Raw genomic sequence first — 19,142 nt, forward strand, 5'->3', positions numbered from 1 at the left:
TTTTGGCTGCATGTGTTATGGGGGGGGGGGACCATAACCATGGCAATTGACATAAGGGAAGATACTTGTTTGGTTAGAGGGGGATGTTATGGCTCCATAAGATGAACACGAGTGAAGCATTTGTTACTCGTTATAAGGATAACACAGGTACATTGCCCTAGTCTATCTGCCTGTGGGGTGAACTCATGAGCCATGTAGGAAGACCGGCCCACAGACAGAGGAGGCAGAGCAGAATGATCAGAGGGAGAGAGCAGAGGAGAGGAGTCCACACTGGAACCAGGTGAGACCTTACACACACACTACACTAATCTGCTGTGGAAGACAAGCATGACTTCTTGGGGGTGGCCCCCTCCACACTGAAATGAGATAGGGGGTGTTGAGGTTGAGCTTTGACCACATTCTGTGTCTGAATTTGGGGGGTGATGCATCAGAAATGCTGGAATTCGGGTATTTATGCACGCGAGACAGACATTTGTAGACCAACAGCTACAACAAAAGGCCCCACCTACTGAAGTTGGTATCAATGCATAACTTACCTTAGCCCAGATCAGGCTTTACCTACAGTTCCATTTTAAATGCTAGAAACAGAACGCTGATAAATAACTGGATACCTACCTTTCTTTTTATTTTTTTTTGCATATCTTGAGTTTTTTCACTGTCAGTGAAGACAAACAAGCACAGACGGAGTGTACTGAACAGCAAAACAGCTGACACATCTGCATTCATAACGTGTGGTTTTAGAAGTTCTGCCGTAGCGTTGTGTAAAAATGTTCCCCCACACTGGAACAATTATGGATTTCTATCCATATTATTCTAATAAGGATGCCAGATGTTTGGAAATGTATCTTATTTTTCTCATAAAGGCAGCCCATTAAAACCTCAGAGATATAATTATGCCTGATGGTTGGGTTAATAAGTCCACAGTAATAGAAGAACATTGGACAGATAGACTTATGCAAGAATGCAATGAGCTGCAGTAGCCAAGAGAAATACATACTTTAATATACGGAAGAAAAAAAAAAAGAAAGCAAACTAACCCCTGGCCACTATGGCTGCTTATTTAGTTCAGTAATAATGGATACAGGTGACACTCCTACATTTATCATGCAGAAGGTAAGCGTTAAAGTGTATCTGAGGCAAACCTCTGGTCACAAAACAGATACTTACCTAAGAAGAGTGAAGCATCTGGATGCTGCGGAGGCTTCTCACACCATCCTCTGGACCACCGCTGCAATTTGTGGACCTCCAAAAGATATCAGACAGGAGCTTGACTGTTTTTTGATCACGACCACGCTCCTCTTCATGCATGTTCGGCCGCGCCTGTGCAGTAAGCCAGAGCTGCTCATGCTACTGCATAGGTACACCCACAATCATGCATACAGAAGAGCATGGTCACTATCTTCAGGAGGATATGGGGCAACCGAAGGGGTCAGGAGGACGGTATGGAAAGCCCATCCAGAGTCATCTTAGGCGGGCATCTGTTTGATTCAAAGTTCACCCCAGGATAGTTACATAGTTATTTGGGTTGAAAAAAAAAAGACATACATCCATCGAGTTCAACTAGAGAACAAAGTAAAACATCAGCCTGCTCCCTCACATATCCCTGTTGAACAAAGTAAAACACCAGCCTGCTCCCTCACATATCCCTGTTGACCCGGAGGAAGGCAGAAAACCCTTACAAGGCACGGTCCAATTAGCCCCAAAAGGGAAAAAATTCCTTCCCGACTCCAGATGGCAATCAGATAAAATCCCTGGATCAACATCATTGGGCATTACCTAGCAATTGTAGCCATGGATATCTTTCAATGCCACAAAAGCATCTAAGCCCACCTTTAAATGCAGGTATAGAATTTGCCATAACTACTTCCTGTGGCAATGCATTCCACATCTTAATCACACTTACTGTAAAGAACCCTTTCCTAAATAAAAACGTTTTTCCTCCATGTGCAGATCATGTCCTCTAGTCCTTTGAGAAGCCTTAGGGACAAAAAGCTCACCCGCCAAGCTTTTGTATTGCCCTCTGATGTATTTATACATGTTAAATAAGATCCCCTCTAAGGCGTCTTTTCTCTAGATTAAATAAACCCAGATTATCGAACCTTTCTTGGTAAGTGAGACCTTCCATCCCACGTATCAATTTTGTTGCTCGTCTCTGCACCTGCTCTAAAACTGCAATATATTTCCTGTAATGTGGTGCCCAGAACTGAATTCCATGTTCCAGATGTGGCCTTCGAGAGTTAAACAGGGGCAATATTATGCTAGCATCTCAAGTTTTTATTTCCCTTTTAATGCATCCCTGGATCACTTTATGTTCTGTAGATAGGCAAGTATCATTGTTGATTTCAGCTGCATTCAACAGAAGCTGTGTAAGGCCTTGTGCACACAATGAAATGTTCACTTCAGATTTTATTTCCGATAGAGAAAATGTTTGGATTCGGGGATCGAGTTAAAAATCTACCTCTTTCTCGATCAGAAGCAGATCGGACATGCTGGAAAATATTGAGCAAAATTCTGGCTATTGTTTTATGTGTATGTTCTTTCGATTAGATAAGGCATGATATCGGTCTAGATAGGACCAAGCCAAGTATGAGCTGGGGAAACTCAGGATATCAGGGACACTTTATTTATTTTACGAGTGTCCTATACCCAAATTCACCAAGTGTCAAATTAAGTTGCCAGTGCCAAACCTATACATTCCTAGAAGGCAATTAGACAAGTAGGATAAAAGAAGGCTAAGATGTTATCTTATCATGGTCTCCTACCTGATAAAAGTGGTGAAACCTCACATTCTTTGAAGGAATAGATTCTGGCATAACATACAATAAAACCTGTCTCCCAACTCCTTATTGGCCATATAGTTATCCTAACAAATTTTGTCCCAAATAAATTCCACCTGTTTAAAAACCCCAATTTCAGCCCAGTCTACAGTGCAGCAAGTGTAGGAGCAGTCACTGATTTATGCTTCAAGTCTTATTCAGCCAGGATGGGGTTAAAACAGCAACTTGCTACTGTTGGAAACATGTCCCGCCAGAGATCCTAAAGAAATCTCTGCACTTTTTTTTTTAAACTAAGAGACTACATGGTTTATAAAGCAACTTACTATACAGCCTGGAAATTCGTGTCAAAGCACCATCTTAAGCTTAATAGGCAAAGGATCAGCATGGCAGCCATGAAACTGGGTTATATTAGCAATGGCAGCTAAGAAAATCTGTGTCCTGATTGTATGTGTAGAGTAGTCTCAATACATTAGTTTTGATTAAAGATGTCCCAGAAGTCTTGAAACAATGGTGTTCTAATGAAGAGGAAAGAAATGTTGCATGGTGTTTCAAGTTTTAGAAGCTGCTTTACTAGTCACTAAGGATTGCCACCATAGTGAAGGACCAATATAAAGACTAGGGAGGTACAACTTAACAAGGAAAGCCATTATTAGCCATTAAATCTTTCTACAAATAGTGAAGCAACAGCTATTCATCACTGCAGTGTACATGTTAGGCAGCCCCAAATTACCACTTATAACCGCTAATCACGGCTGTTAACATGGAAGTCTATGCACCTCTGAGGGCTCCATATCTGTTAGGGTTAGGTATCGCTTAGGAAGAATCAGTTAGGGTTAAGCACATGTTGGGGGGAGAGGTTTAGGCATCAGATGGGGAGCAGGCATCATTTGAGGAGTGCTGGTTAAGCATCGGTGGGGGGGGGGGGGGTGTAGGCATAGAGGAAGGGTTCACCTGAGAATGGGGTTAGGCAATAGTAAAAAAAAAAAAAAAACAGTGAAGATTACTGATCTTTTACTATACCAGAATACTGGTAATTTTACTGATGTTCTACTAGCAGCTATTTACAGGGCCCAAATGACCCCGCCGCCCTTTATACATATATGAACTACTAGTACTAAGGTAGTGTAAAAGATACAAGGATACAGGTTTACTGAGAGACTTTTGCATGAAGTAGTCAGACCTCAGTAGAGCTTGTACTCACTACAGCACACTATTCCTTACAGAAGATGAAAATCACCACCACAGAAACTTTCACTGTGTACATTTTATTTCACAAAGGCCAACATAAGGCAATTGTAATGTTATTCAGGGTATACAGCAAAAAGGCCCCATTGAAAAAAATTCAGTATAGTCTATCATTTCAAATGGCAAACATATTTGTAGTAAAGTGGTCCTTCTGAGGACGTGCCTGTGGAAAAACACAAAGAAAAAGCTGGACTTTTGATAGGATTTTCAAACACAGTGCTGCCAAGCCAGTACAGTCATTTGCTATAAAAGGCTAAAAATATCCCTGAATCAGTAACAAAGTTACAGATGTAGAGAACACAAGTAAGGGAATTCCCTTCTACAGAACAAGGTCTCCAGACGTGTGAAACATTGCAGCAGCTCAGGCGCCTCTATGGAAAGTGCTCATCAAATCTTTTCATAGCTGCTTTAGAAAAACTGAAAACCGTTCACATTCATGCATTTGTCAAGAGTTCTCAAAGTATTTTACAATAGGTCCCAACATTGTAGCACCTCAGTGTAGTAGTTCCTTTATATTCACATCACTTCAGATAAACCCTTAAGGGGCCTTCTCACTGGTCGATTTCAGCCATAAATCGATTTGAAAAGCAATTAACAAATCAGCTGATCGATCAATTTGCAGCCGATTGATAGATTTGAGCCATCTGACAATGGAAATCTAGTTTGATCTGTTGCTGCCAGCAGATTGATGGCCCAGAGAGTTGCATTGGATCTAATCCTATACAATAAAACCTAACTGTCCCTGCATCATCCACTTTCCCTGTCTGTCCGAAGCTTTTTTGTACTGCGCATGTGCGCACTGTGCTACCCCATTCAGTCAATACTTCAGAGTGGACAGCTGGATCCATCATTATACCAGGAAGCCTGCAATCATAATGACAAAGGTAGGAAATACTCAAGTAGTTGGGTGTCAGTTATAGGTCTTAAAGTGAACCTCCGGACTAAAAATCTACTCAGCAGAACTGAAAAGGCTTGGTGTTTAACAGTTTCACAGCATCAGAACTGTTTTTCTTAGCGAAGCATTTTTAGCTGAATTTTTAGCTAAGCTCCACCCATCAAAGAAAACTGCCCAGGCTTTTTTCCCTGATGCTGTGCAAAGCATGATGGGATTTCCTACTTTGTTATTCACGTTGCCTAGCAACAGGGAGGGGTGATCAGCACCCAGGACAGCTGGAACTGTGTCTCGTGCTCCCCATCACCTCCTTTCAACCAAAAAGATGGCTGCCCTCATGAAATCAAACATTTGCCTGTTCTTTTATAACAGGGTTGGTAAGATATTATATTACCTATTTTAATTAACATACGGTAACTAATGTAACTTAATGACAGTATGTTTAGGCTAAAGTTCCCCTTTAAGCACATGTCTGGAACCTTGTATTTGACCAGACTGGCCAATTTTGTTTTGTAAGCTTAAAGGAATACTCGATACCCAAGTGTTCTAAAATGACAGTGTACAAATAATGTCTAAGTAGCTGTGTAAACATTTTCCTACTTTTCATGTTAAATAGAGGCAAAAGCTGTAATTTATTGAGGGTAGGATTTAGCTTTATTGGAACAAATTAATTGCAGAAGGGGTGTCTGATATGCAACACTGGTTGTGCATTGAAGCAGACTACAGAAAGCAAATAAACTCTGAAAGCAAAAACAGTATGAAAAGCTGTGACAATTAGTTACATTTCCTCTGCTCTCTTCAGACATTTCAGTCAGAAACACAGGACACAGCAGCTGCAGCTGTTGGGCGCTCTCTTCTCTGTCACACACAGAGCTACACAGAGTTAACTGATCAAGTGTGAGGGGAATTTCCCCTCTCCTCATGGTTCAGTTTGGCGTCAGTAAAGTTTGAATGTATTTTGATAACAGTAAACAAAGAAGTTGCTACTAAAATGTATACACCAGTACTTAGCAGCACTTGCCAAACAATTCCTGTGGCAATTGAAAAAAAAAATATGTGAATCGATAGTATTCCTTTAAACAAAATGTGATGAGTTCATGAAAAGTCTTTTACTTTACCTGAAGTTTCCTCCAGCCTCCTGTAGTCTGTCAGCTCCTTCGATGTCCTTTCGGCTCATGCTCCAGCTGGGTTATGGGCCACTGTGCATGTGCTATTCTGGGCCGTGCTTCTCCATCGCGCTCTGCACAAGCGTATTTCCAGTATTAAACTACACATGTGCTGAGTGCTCCAAGCCACAGGAGCGCAATGGAAGAGGAGCATGGCCCGGAACTGCGCATGCGCAGTAGTCTGAAACTGAGCCGAGTCGCTGACTTTATGGGGCTAACATAGCATAACCCAAGGGACCGTGAGGACAGTGAGGGAGCGGATAGGCTACAGGGAACTGGAAGGAGTCCCACATAAAGTTAAAAAAAAAAATAAAAATTATATACCGTATTTTTTTTTTTATCAGTTCATCTCAGGTACACTTTACATCTTCCCATAATCAAACTGAAAGTCACATATTGTTAATTTAGCCTGAAAAGTTGCACTTTTGGGAATTGATCTACCAACTTACATACAGTGAAACCTTGGTTTGCGAGCATAATTTGTTCCGGAAACATGCTTGAAATCCAAAGCACTCATATCAAAGAGAATTTCCCCATAAGAATTAATGGAAACCCAGTTGATTTATCCCACAATCCAAAAACGGTTATAGTAAAATAGTATAAGATACAAATTTAAACAAGACTTTCAGTGTGTGTGCGTGTGTTTGTTTATCCAATGACCGTTACTTTTGAGGATTTGCAGTCTCTACACTCAGATTAAAGCGGACCCAAACAAAAACTTTATTCAAAATATTTAGTTGCACCACTCTGACACATACAAAGATAAACACTCCTTCAAGCCTATGAGCATTTCAGTGCATGCTTTTCATCCTCTTTTCATAACTAGGGTTATACAGGTGGCAGCCATTAGCAAATCCTCCTTTGCTGGACACCATCTACTCCACCAGTTTGCCAGATTGTGTCCTGGCAATTTGAAAGTAAGGGAGGGAGGGGTTCCTCTAATAAATGTAAAATATTTTAGATTTGTCATCATGCAGCTGAAAAAAGGCTGCTATTTATTATTATAATTTAGAAAATAGATTTTATTTCTGAAATCTTGTATTTTTAATTTGGGTGCACTTTAAAGAAAACCTGAACTGAAAATTAAAAGTCAAACTAAGCATACAAAAGTCATACTTACCTTCCATGTAGTCTACTCCTCAGTGTCTTTCTCCTCTTCCATGTCCTGTTTGTTCACTGTGATCAAGAGAATTTTCCGTCCTCCATTTTGAAAATGGCCATTACCCATAACAGCTTTCTGGTCAGCACACAGTTAAACTGTAACACCGCCCACTTGAGCCATAGGGAAACATGGACATTACCTGCTACATCAGTTTTCCTCTCAGCTATAACTGAAAGCAACTGATATTTTACTGACCGCAACTGATATATTTCAGATCTGACAAAATATTGTCAGAACTGGAAGGGATTATTATCAGAAGAAAATGGTGAGCTTCTGAAAGGAACTGATGGCAAGGTAACTATGTAATGTTCATTTGAAGTTACCTCAAGTGTTTATTTTAAATATTTTTACTCAGTACAGGTTCTCTTTAAGTACAATTCTGCAGCGCCAAAGGGAGAACTATCAGCTCAGTTGTGGTGACTTGACGCATGTATATTTTTTTTTTGTGTTTGTATTTCAAGATGGTGCTTGTATAGCAAGTCAAAATTTCACAAAGATTTTTGCTTGTATTGCAAAGCGCTCTTACACCAAGTTACTCTCAAACCAAGGTGTGTGGGTGTGTGTGTGTGTAACCCTGTTGCTAATCTATGGTTAGAATACTGGGAAAACATGAATTAGGGGTGCCATTTTCCTACTGAACACTAGATGGAGGCATATCTGCAAATATATAACAATCTGTTAAGCATTAGGGCTCATGGCAGCATAACACTTTTTTCCAGCATGCGGTTTGTTTGGATCCACCGACACATTATGGACTGAAGACTTTGTATGTAGTTTTCTGCAAATAATTATTTAATACAGCATATAAAATTACACAACATTACTATAAAATGGCATGTAGATCTGTGTGTTTCGAACGGCTTGTCAGTTTAATTTTCTGTTGATGGAGGCAACACAGGGTCTTCAGTACCCGGCCTTTTCTCAGCCTTCATTGTTCCTCTGTATTAAGTGTCCACACCCTTAGTGTGGCAAACACAAGCTTGGCTCTTAGCTGCAGAGGTGGAAGGAATGGTGGATGGGGACAGCTGCCCTAAACATATATACCAGAAAGTAGAACAAATAAGAATGAAAAAAAAATGTGCTAGGTCATGTGACATCAGTGAATTACTCTTACTATAACTATATACTACCAGAACTTCTAGTGTCTAACCCACAATACTAATGGTAAACAGAACTGTCACTAGAAGTCATCTGTCCAGGAAGCCAAAATCTCTACTTCCACTACTACCTCTCGCTTTACTGATTTCTCTTAACCCTTTAGACTGCCCCCAATGTCAGAGGTTTAACAATTGCTGTCTATGTGTTGTGGATGTCTAAAGAAGTTTTCCACCAAAACTACTTCTGCATGCCACCAATGTTTTTAGACTTTGTGGAATTTCCGCATCTATGACGTCTAAATGCATTTTTTGCTGAAACTACAGAATCTCCTCTTTTCGGTTTGCAATTTTTGTTTTTTGGAATAAAGGCATGATTACCTATTAGATTCATGGATGTTGCGCCTCTAGTTCTTTGTATGGCTTATTGCACTTCACTCCACTCTGCTGTAAGACATTGGGGGTTAGAGCAGAGTTTTCAGTTGGCTAGATATATGCAAATAAGGATGCAGAATTATGCAAATGTTAAAAAAAACCCATGCAGTCTTAAAATGGACCAATCCCATGCTTCCAAAATTGGATTAGCTCATTTACTAGCTGTATAGATTTTCATCATAATTCTGTATCAAATCTCAATGAATTGCCCTCAGACACAATCCCTATGGACCAATGTGGATTAAGGAGCATGCAGAGCTTGTCAAAGCATTCAGTCACCAGTATGCCAAAATAGCTGGCACAGGCGAGTAGCTTTTTATAAATAGCTGGCAGTTTAAGGGTTAAAGCAACGAAATGAGCCTCCTTCTTGCGCTTTTCTATGGTGTGTAGTGAATGGGGAAGCCACTGATAAGAGACCCCTTTGTAATGGCATCAACAGGTGTGAACTCAAGCTGGGAACTTAGGTAAAGAGATCTAACCAGAGTCCTCAAGAAATGTAAGGTAATAACGCAGGTGGTTGAAACTACTTGCAGCAAGCCCTCAAGTTATACACCAGTGTTGGGTAGACCTTAGGCAAGAAATGCCTTCCACCAGCCTCACAATGTCAGCGCAGCTCTGGAGAGGATGGGGAGCTATGAAAACCAATCTGAGTAGAGGTTAGTCCATTTGCAAACTAAGAAACTTAATATGGGTTTAAGGGTAGAAGGTGGACGAGCCTGCCAATGCTGCAGAATAGCACTGATCCAGTTTTACAACGATATGTTGTTTGTACCACTTCTGCTGCTTTCAGCTGACATTGCTATTTATTAAAGTGCAATAAGACTGTTAGTTATCTATAGAATAATACAGTAATACATGGCAGAGATCTGACCATTTTTCCTCTAACCAAAAATACATTTATGATTTTTTGTACAGAAAACATTTCCTATGGTCAAATTATCCTCCTTAAAAGCTATGAATACATTCAGCAACATGTTCTACTTAAAGGAACACTACGATGAAACAACTGAAAATACATGTGTATGCATATATGTAAAATGTACTTTTCTCCCAGACTAAAATGCACTATTCATTCCTTTTCTACTATGTTGCGGTCGCTAACAGTAGGGAGCAAAAACCTTACATGCTTTGGACTAATCAATCTCCACGTGGTAAATTCTCAGTATTTCCTTTATGCTTTACGATAGGTACAGACTAACCAGCAAGCTCATGATGACCCAAAACTCATTGGAGTGTGTAAGGAACTACAATGGTCCTAAAAGCCCCCTTACTAAGATGTTAATAAAAACAAAAGTTTGCTTACTTAAAACAGAAAGCATTTGCGATAATTCAGGTTGGAGTGAGCTTGAGATGTCTCCCAGGGCATCACTGCTGAATATATGCTTTATGATAGCACTCCCCAGAAAACAATCTATGTAAAGTTTCCGGTCACCCTACCTACTCGCTGGCACACTATTTTGGAAGGTGGACTGTGCCACTGCCATTTAGTAAGCTTTTGAAAATAGAGAAAACCCTGAAAATCCCTCATGAGGAGATGGACTAGTCAAAAACATTTCAGATCGGTCAGATTTTTACTGCCTAATGATAGCGACAGCCACATAAGAGAAAAGTAATTTATAGTGCATTGCAATCTGGGAGAAATGTATTTCTTACAAATGTGTATACATGTATTTTAGAATTTTAAGCGATAGTGGTTCATTAAAAAAAAAAAAAAAAAAAAAAACACAAAATACAAATTGACTAAAATTGGAGCTAGTGCTAAACTTTAGACCTGGATGTTGTGACCTCTCTGCATATTATCAAGCTACTGAGATCCTCAGAACCGTGGAGCACATAAGGATGGGCGCAAAGAGTGGGAACAAAAGTGGAGAGAGGTTGTCCAAAGCAGCCAGATTTCAACTGCAAAAAAAAAACAACCTTAACAGTTCTGATAGGTTCCTTTGGGCAACAGCTCGAGGATTGCAGGTTAAAAACTGATGAGATAATTGTATTTATCCTCCTCCGAGTTTTATTTTATATTTAAACATTTACAAAGTATATTGACTGTTTTGTTACCTCTGCTCAGTGGCAGTTTATTAAGTGACCCAGAGTTAAAATATGAAATACTGGCCTCAACTCACTAAATTTAACTCCTGTATTTAATAACTCTTCAGAGCTGTTTTACAGTTATTACAATAATATCACCATGGTGATAACTGTAAAACAGCTCTGAAGAGTTATTAAAGACATGAGTTAAGCTTAGTGAATTGAGGCCAATCTTTTTTTCTCCTTCTGCTCTAAGAAGTAGTATGCTGCCAGGAAAACTTTTATGGCTGTAATCTGCTTATCAGTGAAGTTTACCATATTCCCGACAAGCTACTGACAAGACAGACGCAGTCACTTCCATGTTGTTTCAAGTAACTGTTTCAGGCAGCAAAATAAATCAAGTAAAACAGCCTGGTTATTAATGTGTTTTGCACTGTACATACACATGTTTATCTCATGTCACATATCACCTCGGGTCCACAAAAAAAAATAAAAAAAAATAAAAAATCACTCTCCATCTGTTCTTTAGATATTCCAGCATTATGCTTTTACATCAAGCAGCTCTATTGTGTTAATCCATTTAGAATCGAATGCATTGAACAGAATTAGCCCTTGACATTTTACTGTTAGTACACTTGCAATATTACAAGAGCAGCAATTTGTTTACAAGCATTGTAATTCTGTCAGCCAATATAGTTTTTCATTTGAATGCCCATTTCTAGATTTGCTGTAATCTAGCCAAATCCATGAAATTTGTCATGTTCTAATAAAGCTCTCTTTTGAAGCCAATGAGAATAGAATATCTCCTCCCCATTCACCCATCAATCTCAAACCAACTCGATTAAAACAAGATGTAATTACAGCAGTGTTCAAAAGCCTTCGGAAACACCTGTTAAGTCATCTAAGGCTTATTTTTTTCCCTTTTAGCAATAGAAAAGGCCTCTAATAAATGTGCTTTCGGTATAGATAGTAAGGACTGTTTGTACTTCTTCTGTACTTGTGCTTCTGTCAGCCTGGTAAACACCATGCATAACAGGAGACCAGTTTAGCACACCCATTACAAAATGGCTGGGACATTCCTGTTCTCCTAAACTCCAAATAATTCATGAGGCAAAAACAGGGGTACTGACAAATGAAAAATAAGACAGAACTCTAAGGCTAGGTTTACAGTAGGGCGTTGCATTGTGATGCAACATTAAAGTCGCAGCTCAACATTACAAAAGCAACAGAAGTGGTGACGCACATTAACACTGCACTGCATTAGCGTGGCATACAGTAAGTACAGTGAAGCATACAATGTAAAGTATGCTTTCCTGTACCTGGTAACATGTGCATTTAGCAGTGCGTTACCATAATGCAACACATTACAATGGGATGCTAAGGTCGGACTGTGAACATCGCATAGACTTATTGCAATGCGGAAAGCCGCGTTATAAGGCTTTATAACACAGCACTGCAACCTCCCACTGTGAACCTAGCCTAAAGCAATTGTATAGTGGATCACTGCACACTATTAATGGTTGGTAAGCATCAACACTTTGTAAGCATTCCCCAATTCCTAAACTAGGATGAGAGTCCTAGTGGGACCCCAAAATCAGAAGGCAATTCCTCCTAAATACTAACCAAACACACCCCATGTGATCACTGGCAGACCTCTGCAATGGTGCAGAGAGCAGTTTATGATGCAGTCCGGAGTGGGAGAGTAGCAGGACTTTTGTAACAGGAAATACGCTATTTCTGGGGACTCACTGAGGACTCGGGAGCATCCAATAAGTGACAGCAGGGCGCACTGCAGAGGTGTCGGTGTCACAAGATGCAGCCTTACCACTTGTTAGTTTTACAGTAATCTAACACAGAACCCCTTAAGGCACATAGAAGCTGCTGTGTCCAGCCACTCAGTAAAGGCAGCAATAGTCACTAGGTGTAACAGGAGGCCGGAAATACGTTAAACTCTGATCACAGGTGTAGTGGCTGTCAGGGGAACAGTAGAGCCACAGTCATAGTCCATGTCCACGGCTGTTTGCATATTCGTACTAAGGCTGCTCATGGATGTGCCAGTACCAGTCTGTCGTTCTCTCAAGCTCTGCAGGTAACTCTGTAACAGACAGTGCATTAGTCAGATCATTATAAAAAACAAAGATTTTACAAAACAGCAGAGAGCAGCCTACTTGCGGCTTTATAGACATTTCAAGCTCAGTGGCCCATTTTACAGCAGCATTAGTCCAGTAATTACTCTAAAAAGGGTATCATGGGAACATCAACAAATAACTGCTCAGACTGTTCAATTTCATCAGAGTCAGCATTGTCTTGGTATTGACAGCTTGGTGTCTGCTGATCTCTGCATACAGCGGTCTGTGCAGAGAACTAAGAGTGGACAAATATTTTTTTACTTATGTCCTACAAACTTCCAATCATAACTAATACCAACTGTACCCTCTCTAGAGCACGACTTCCCAGGTATGCAAACCACTTACCTGATGACTACAGCGTAAGCCAAGCCCACCACTAACCCCTCAACTTTCCTTTGTCACTAACCCCCTGCATACAGTAAGGATGTGTCATAGGCGTGCCATTCACCAGTGTACTGTTGCCCTGTTTGCCCCTGGTGGTACTTACTTCGGAAGGGGGGAAGCCTCTGGATCCCAATTTGGCTTCCCCCGCCATCCTAACCCTCGAGAATACAGCGCTAGCAGCCCCGAACTGCGGCCATAAAAATATATACCTCCTACGCAGGCGTGGTAGCTGCTGTCCGATGGCAGATTTCCACCGGAGCCCATCGGAAAGCTGCTACTGCGTCGGTGCGCTGCTACGGTGCCTGCTCCACAACAAACTTGTCGGCTGATTTTCCGGGGGCTGCCAACACTGGATCCCGGAGGGTGAAGAGGAAGGGGGAAGCCTCATTAGGAGCTAGAGGCTTCCCCCTCTGAGACTGTTTGTTTTTGTTTGTTACAGATTCTCTTTATGATTTTCCAGAAATGGTAAATTATTTTAACCAGCTGAAGACTGGAAGAGGATAACATAATGCAACTACAAAATGTTTTGTGAATCCCATATATATGCTATACACAGAAAAATCCCCAATATCTGGCATGGGCGGGGATAGCCTGTCGCCGGATGTGTGTGCTTGCCAGTTGCTTGGGCAACCGACCAAAAATAGTAGAACCGCCTTCATTTTCCGGCGTCCTCTGTACAGCTTCAGGAATATCACCTGACCCGCACTGGGATCAGATGACAAGCCAGGAGCTGTGCATGGACGCCGGAGAGCCGCTAGAAGCTGCAAAAGTGTAGAAGACGGCGCCTGGAGGATCGGAAAGTCTTCCTCTGCACCCAAAACTCTGCACACTGCAAGAATACTGTCCCCGTTGTCCACCACAGGCATGCCAGTTAGTTAAGACTTCCAGTTGCCAGGGGACTTTAAAGCAATTCTTTGTGAAAGTTTAGGTTTTCATTAAGCTGGCTTCATACCCAAAAAGATACAATATTTGCACATTAATTACAATGCACTTATTTCAAGTTGTCCAATAATTCATGTGAAGGAGGCCAACAAGAGTCAGTCTCACATATACAGTGGTTTGCAAAAGTATTCGGCCCCCTTGAAGTTTTCCATATGTTGTCACATTACTGCCACAAACATGAATCAATTTTATTGGAATTCCATGTGAAAGACCAATACAAAGTGGTGTACACGTGAGAAGTGGAACGAAAATCATACAGGATTCCAAATATTTTTTACAAATAACTAACTGCAAAGTGGGGTGTGCGTAATTATTTAGCCCCCTGAATACTTTGTAGAACCACCTTTTGCTGCAATTACAGCTGCCAGTCTTTTAGGGTATGTCTCTACGGTGTGCTCAGAGTGGTGTGCAGTGTTAGTTTTCCACCACACATAGCGTTTTGCATTTTGGCCAGAAAGTTCCATTTTGGTCTCATCTGACCAGAGCACCTTCTTCCACGTTTGCCGTGTCCCCCACATGGCTTGTGGCAAACTGCAAACGGGACTTCTTATGCTTTTCTGTTAGCAATGCCTTTCTTCTTGCCACTCTTCCATAAAGGCCAACTTTGTGCTGTACACGACTAATAGTTGTCCTATGGACAGATTCCCCCACCTGAGCTGTAGAACTCTGCAGCTCGTCCAGAGTCACCATGGGCCTCTTGACTGCATTTCTGATCAGCGCTCTCCTTGTTTGGCTTGTGAGTTTAGGTGGACGGCCTTGTCTTGGTAGGTTTACAGTTGTGCCATACTCCTTCCATTTCTGAATGATCGCTTGAACAGTGCTCCGTGGGATGTTCAAGGCTTTGGAAATCTTTTTGTAGCCTAAGCTTGCTTTAAATTTCTCAACTTTTTCCCTGACCTGTCTGCTGTGTTCTTTGGACTTCATGGTGTTGTTGCTCCCAATATTCTCTTAGACAACCTCTGATGCAGTCACAGAATAGCGATATTTGTACTGACATTAGATTACACACAGGTGCACTCTAGTCATTAGCACTCATTGGGCAATGTCTATGGGCAACTGACTGCTCTCAGACCAAATGGGGCTGAATAATTATGCACACCCCACTTTGCAGTTATTTGTAAAAAAAAAAAGGTTTAGAATCATGTATGATTTTCGTTCCACTTTTCACGTGTACAGCCCTTTGTATTGGTCTTTCATGTGGAATTCCAATAAAATGGATTCATGTTTGTGGCAGTTATGTGACAAAATGTGGAAAATTTCAAGGGGGGGTGAATACTTTTGCAAGCCACTGTAGTATTACTATATCGATAAGTACAAATGAAAATAGAAATATATACTGCCTATAAAGCAAGCTGGACTTTGTGTAAAGCACAACTGGAACAGAGACAAGTTTGATAACCTTCTACACAAGCAGTTTCTCTCACCGGCGCAAGGATGTCCCCTGTGTATCTTTTAATTGGGTTGGCCTTCCGCCTGTAAGTCCCATCTTGAGCAGCAACATTCTGCCGCTTCTTGGCTTCTTTCTGGCGAATTCTTAGGAGCTGCAGGCGTTTCTGGCGGCTGCTTATAATCACTGTTAAACCAAGAACAAACCAGTTTAGGACTAATAGAAACACAAATAGCTAAGTCTTCAAAAGGCAGGAAACAGGATGGAGGAGCTGTTCGAGTAACACAAGAACACATACACGGCCGAAAACACCAGCCTGGCTGGAATGAAACTTTTAGATCATCACTGCAGTATCAATACACTAGAAACAAAAGCAAAAATCTACTGCATTAGAATTTCAAGTTGTTGTTTCACAGAAGAATTTGGTGGCTTCCTCTTGTCATGCCAGACCCTTGCCCCTAGACAACACTAACATGGGATGTCAGAGATCAAATGCCATACTGTTCCTAGTAGTTCAACTATAGATGGCAACCTAGTGAAATTGCTGAAACAGACACATTCTGCAGACAGGGTCATCAGAACATCACCAAACATGCAAACATCTCTGCTAAAGTCACTTTCCTCCCCACATATTCTGCTCAGTGGGAATGCTTACAGACTTAGATCCTGTGAGGTCTTTAGGCCACGGTAACCCAAGAGCAGGAAGCCAACATATCCTAAACCTCTGTTATTACCCTCTAACCCCAATTAACCTCAATACACACTAGCGAGCATCACATGATAAAACTTACAGGCTTACATTACTCCAATACAGTAGGCAGTCTAAGCACTTCAGACAACATGCATGTTCTGAATGTGTTTTAGGAGGTTTAGGCTTTCTGCAAACTATGCACTTTGTGTAATAAAGCAAGCAAGCGCACTGCCCATAAAACTCAATCTTATGTTCACATATTTGCTTTGCAATAGATTGCGTTACTCTAGTGCATTTTCTACAGTGTGTTTCTGGATTATGCACCTGGAAATGCACAGGCCATGGTGTAAACAATCAGGATGTTAATAGAGTAAACCCCAGTTATCCAGAACTCTGTTAACCAGAATTCTCAAGCAACCATAAGAAAATATTCTGGACCTGCAGGATGCAAAAATCTACTTTTACAGTTCTTTATATGGTAGTTAACCTCATTTACATTAAAGAGACTTTGTAACAAAAAAAAAACAAAAAAAAAAAAAAAGTGCCCCTAGGGGGTACTTACCTTAAGAGGGGGAAGCCTTTGTATACTATCGAGGCTTTCCCCATCCTCCTCCATCCCACGGTGGTCTCGCTGGGCCCCTCCAAAATCACAGCTGACAGTTTGTCGTGCTGCGCAGTAGCGCCTGCAATATTTACCTACCCTGGCTCCAGCACAGTAGCAGCTCTCCGATGAGCCAAGGCAGAAATAGTCAATCCCAATGGGGTCTGCTATTTCCACCTTAGTCCGAGCCGAGAGATACTACTGCACTTGCGCTGGAGCTGGGAAGGTAAGTATTTACATGCCCGCCGTTCAGGGACATCTAGTGAGGTCACCGTGGGAAGAAGGAGGACTGGGGGAAGCCTCGGTAGGATTCAGAGGCTTCCCTCTCCCGAGGTAAGTACCCCCCAGGGGCACTTTTTTATGTTACAAGTTCTCCAAGTTAAGACTGTTCTTTGTCTTAATTAGTTTTAAATTACTGAATTTCAACATTAATAAAGAGTTTATGGTAAATATACAGTGTGGGGTATAGTACGGTTTTTCAGCTAGAACTATTTTTAACATTGACTCTCAATCACTCCCGACAGACTGCTCAGTTTATGAAACCCCCAACTCAAACTCCGACTCCAGGTTCCCAAAATGGCTCAGACTCCTCGACTTCGAATCCACAGCCCCGCCAGAAACTACACCTTTGCGGCATCAGGCAGTCTCCGTTGGTGCCGGATAATTGGGGTTTTACTGTATCACTCACAAATTGCACACAGGTACCGGTAAAACAAGGAGACAAAAAGAGCACCAAAACGCTTCAATGGTGTAGTATTTCCATGAAATGTAAAGAAAAATACTACTCACAAACACGGGTTGCTATAGGCAACAACATCAGGCATGTGGAGAAATACCGTCTCCACATGGTTTGATGAAAAAAAAAACAAAGGACCAGTGGATGTAGTCGCAGAGATAACCCCTGGGATGGGGAGGAAACAATGCAAGATGGGAGGAAGTGCCCCAATTGTGATACACTATGTAATGAGTGGAGGTAAGTAATGGGAACAGTCTTACCTCCTGATAAGGAGGTGAAGATTTTTATTATTAGACACCATAAAGCATACTGTAAATATACATTCTATTGTAAAAGTCAGGTCCAACCTATTTTACATATTGTTACCATAATGCTTTTTATACATTTTCTTATTTGTATAGTTTTTAGCAATCTACAACGCTCAGCTTGTGGTTTGAATCTTTAAAGGACAACTGTAGTGAGAAGCATATGGAGGCTGCCATATTTATTTCCTTTTAAATACCAGTTGCCTGGCAGCCCTGCTGAGCTATTTGGTTGCAGTAGTGTCTGAATCACACCAGGAACATGCATGCAGCTAATCTTATCCGATCTGACAATGCCAGAAACACCTGATCTGCTGCATGCTAGTTCAGGGTCTGCGGCTAAAAGTATTAGAAGCAGAGGATCAGCAGGGCTGCCGGGCAACTAGTATTGCTATAAATGAAATAAATATTGCAGCCTCCATATCCCTCATACTTCAGTTGTCCTTTAATGCAATTTTTAGTCTTACAATTGAATGTATCATATATATATATGCAATTTATATGTGCATTTATTTTAAGCTGGGGCTGTTCTCTGTACCCCAGCATGAGAAACTTGTAGCACATTTTATATTTCCAAATTAGGTTTATATTTTATAAACGCATGCATGTATTCTGTTGTGATGGTTAGCCCATGTACACGTTTTTCTTTCAGTCTCATATTGACTGGAGGAAGCGGGCAGGTCCCGTGAAATGCATCTTTTATTTTGTTGGGGTCTATCAATAAAAAAAAAAAAATTCTTAACCTCTTATGAGGTAAGACTGTTCCCATTACTTACTAGGCCTGAACGATTTTAGAAAAAAACTGAATCGATTTCTGTCTGAAATCACGATTTTGATTCGATTCACGATTTCCTTAAAAATTAAACATTGTCCCCCTCCTCTGTGCGCCTCTGACTCTGTCTCTCTTTGTGCCCCTTTTGTCTGTGTCCCCCCGTGTCTCTCTGTTGTCCCCTTTGTGTCTTTGTGCCCCTTTTGTCTCTGTGCCCCCAAGCTGCAGTGCTGGGCATACCTTCCAGCAAGAGTCCAGTGATGCCAGTCTATCCACTTCACCTCCTGCAGGCTGTAATGCACGGCATACTTCCTGTATGTCATGTGACATACAGGAACCACAAAGTAGAGCTGGCAGACGGCGAGAGAGGAGGGACTTCGTTGGACTTGTGTGGAAGGTATGTCC

The 19,142-nt window shown here is 41.2% G+C and overlaps 1 protein-coding gene across 2 annotated transcripts in view; it reads right to left on the reverse strand.

The window, feature by feature from the left end:
• Positions 1 to 11,211: 11,211 nt before the first annotated feature.
• Positions 11,212 to 19,142, reverse strand: part of LOC137545862 (transmembrane protein 198) — a 57,294-nt gene continuing 49,363 nt past the window's right edge. For both annotated transcript variants that reach the window (XM_068267582.1, XM_068267583.1), the window contains 2 exons: positions 15,676 to 15,824; positions 11,212 to 12,891 (listed from right to left, as the gene is read on the reverse strand). In XM_068267582.1, the coding sequence (XP_068123683.1) occupies positions 12,742 to 12,891; positions 15,676 to 15,824 (299 nt within the window). In that variant the 3' untranslated portion in view covers positions 11,212 to 12,741. The remainder of the gene's footprint in view (positions 12,892 to 15,675; positions 15,825 to 19,142) is intronic.

The sequence above is a fragment of the Hyperolius riggenbachi genome, chromosome 2, assembly GCF_040937935.1.
Source record: "Hyperolius riggenbachi isolate aHypRig1 chromosome 2, aHypRig1.pri, whole genome shotgun sequence".
Lineage (NCBI taxonomy): Eukaryota > Metazoa > Chordata > Amphibia > Anura > Hyperoliidae > Hyperolius > Hyperolius riggenbachi.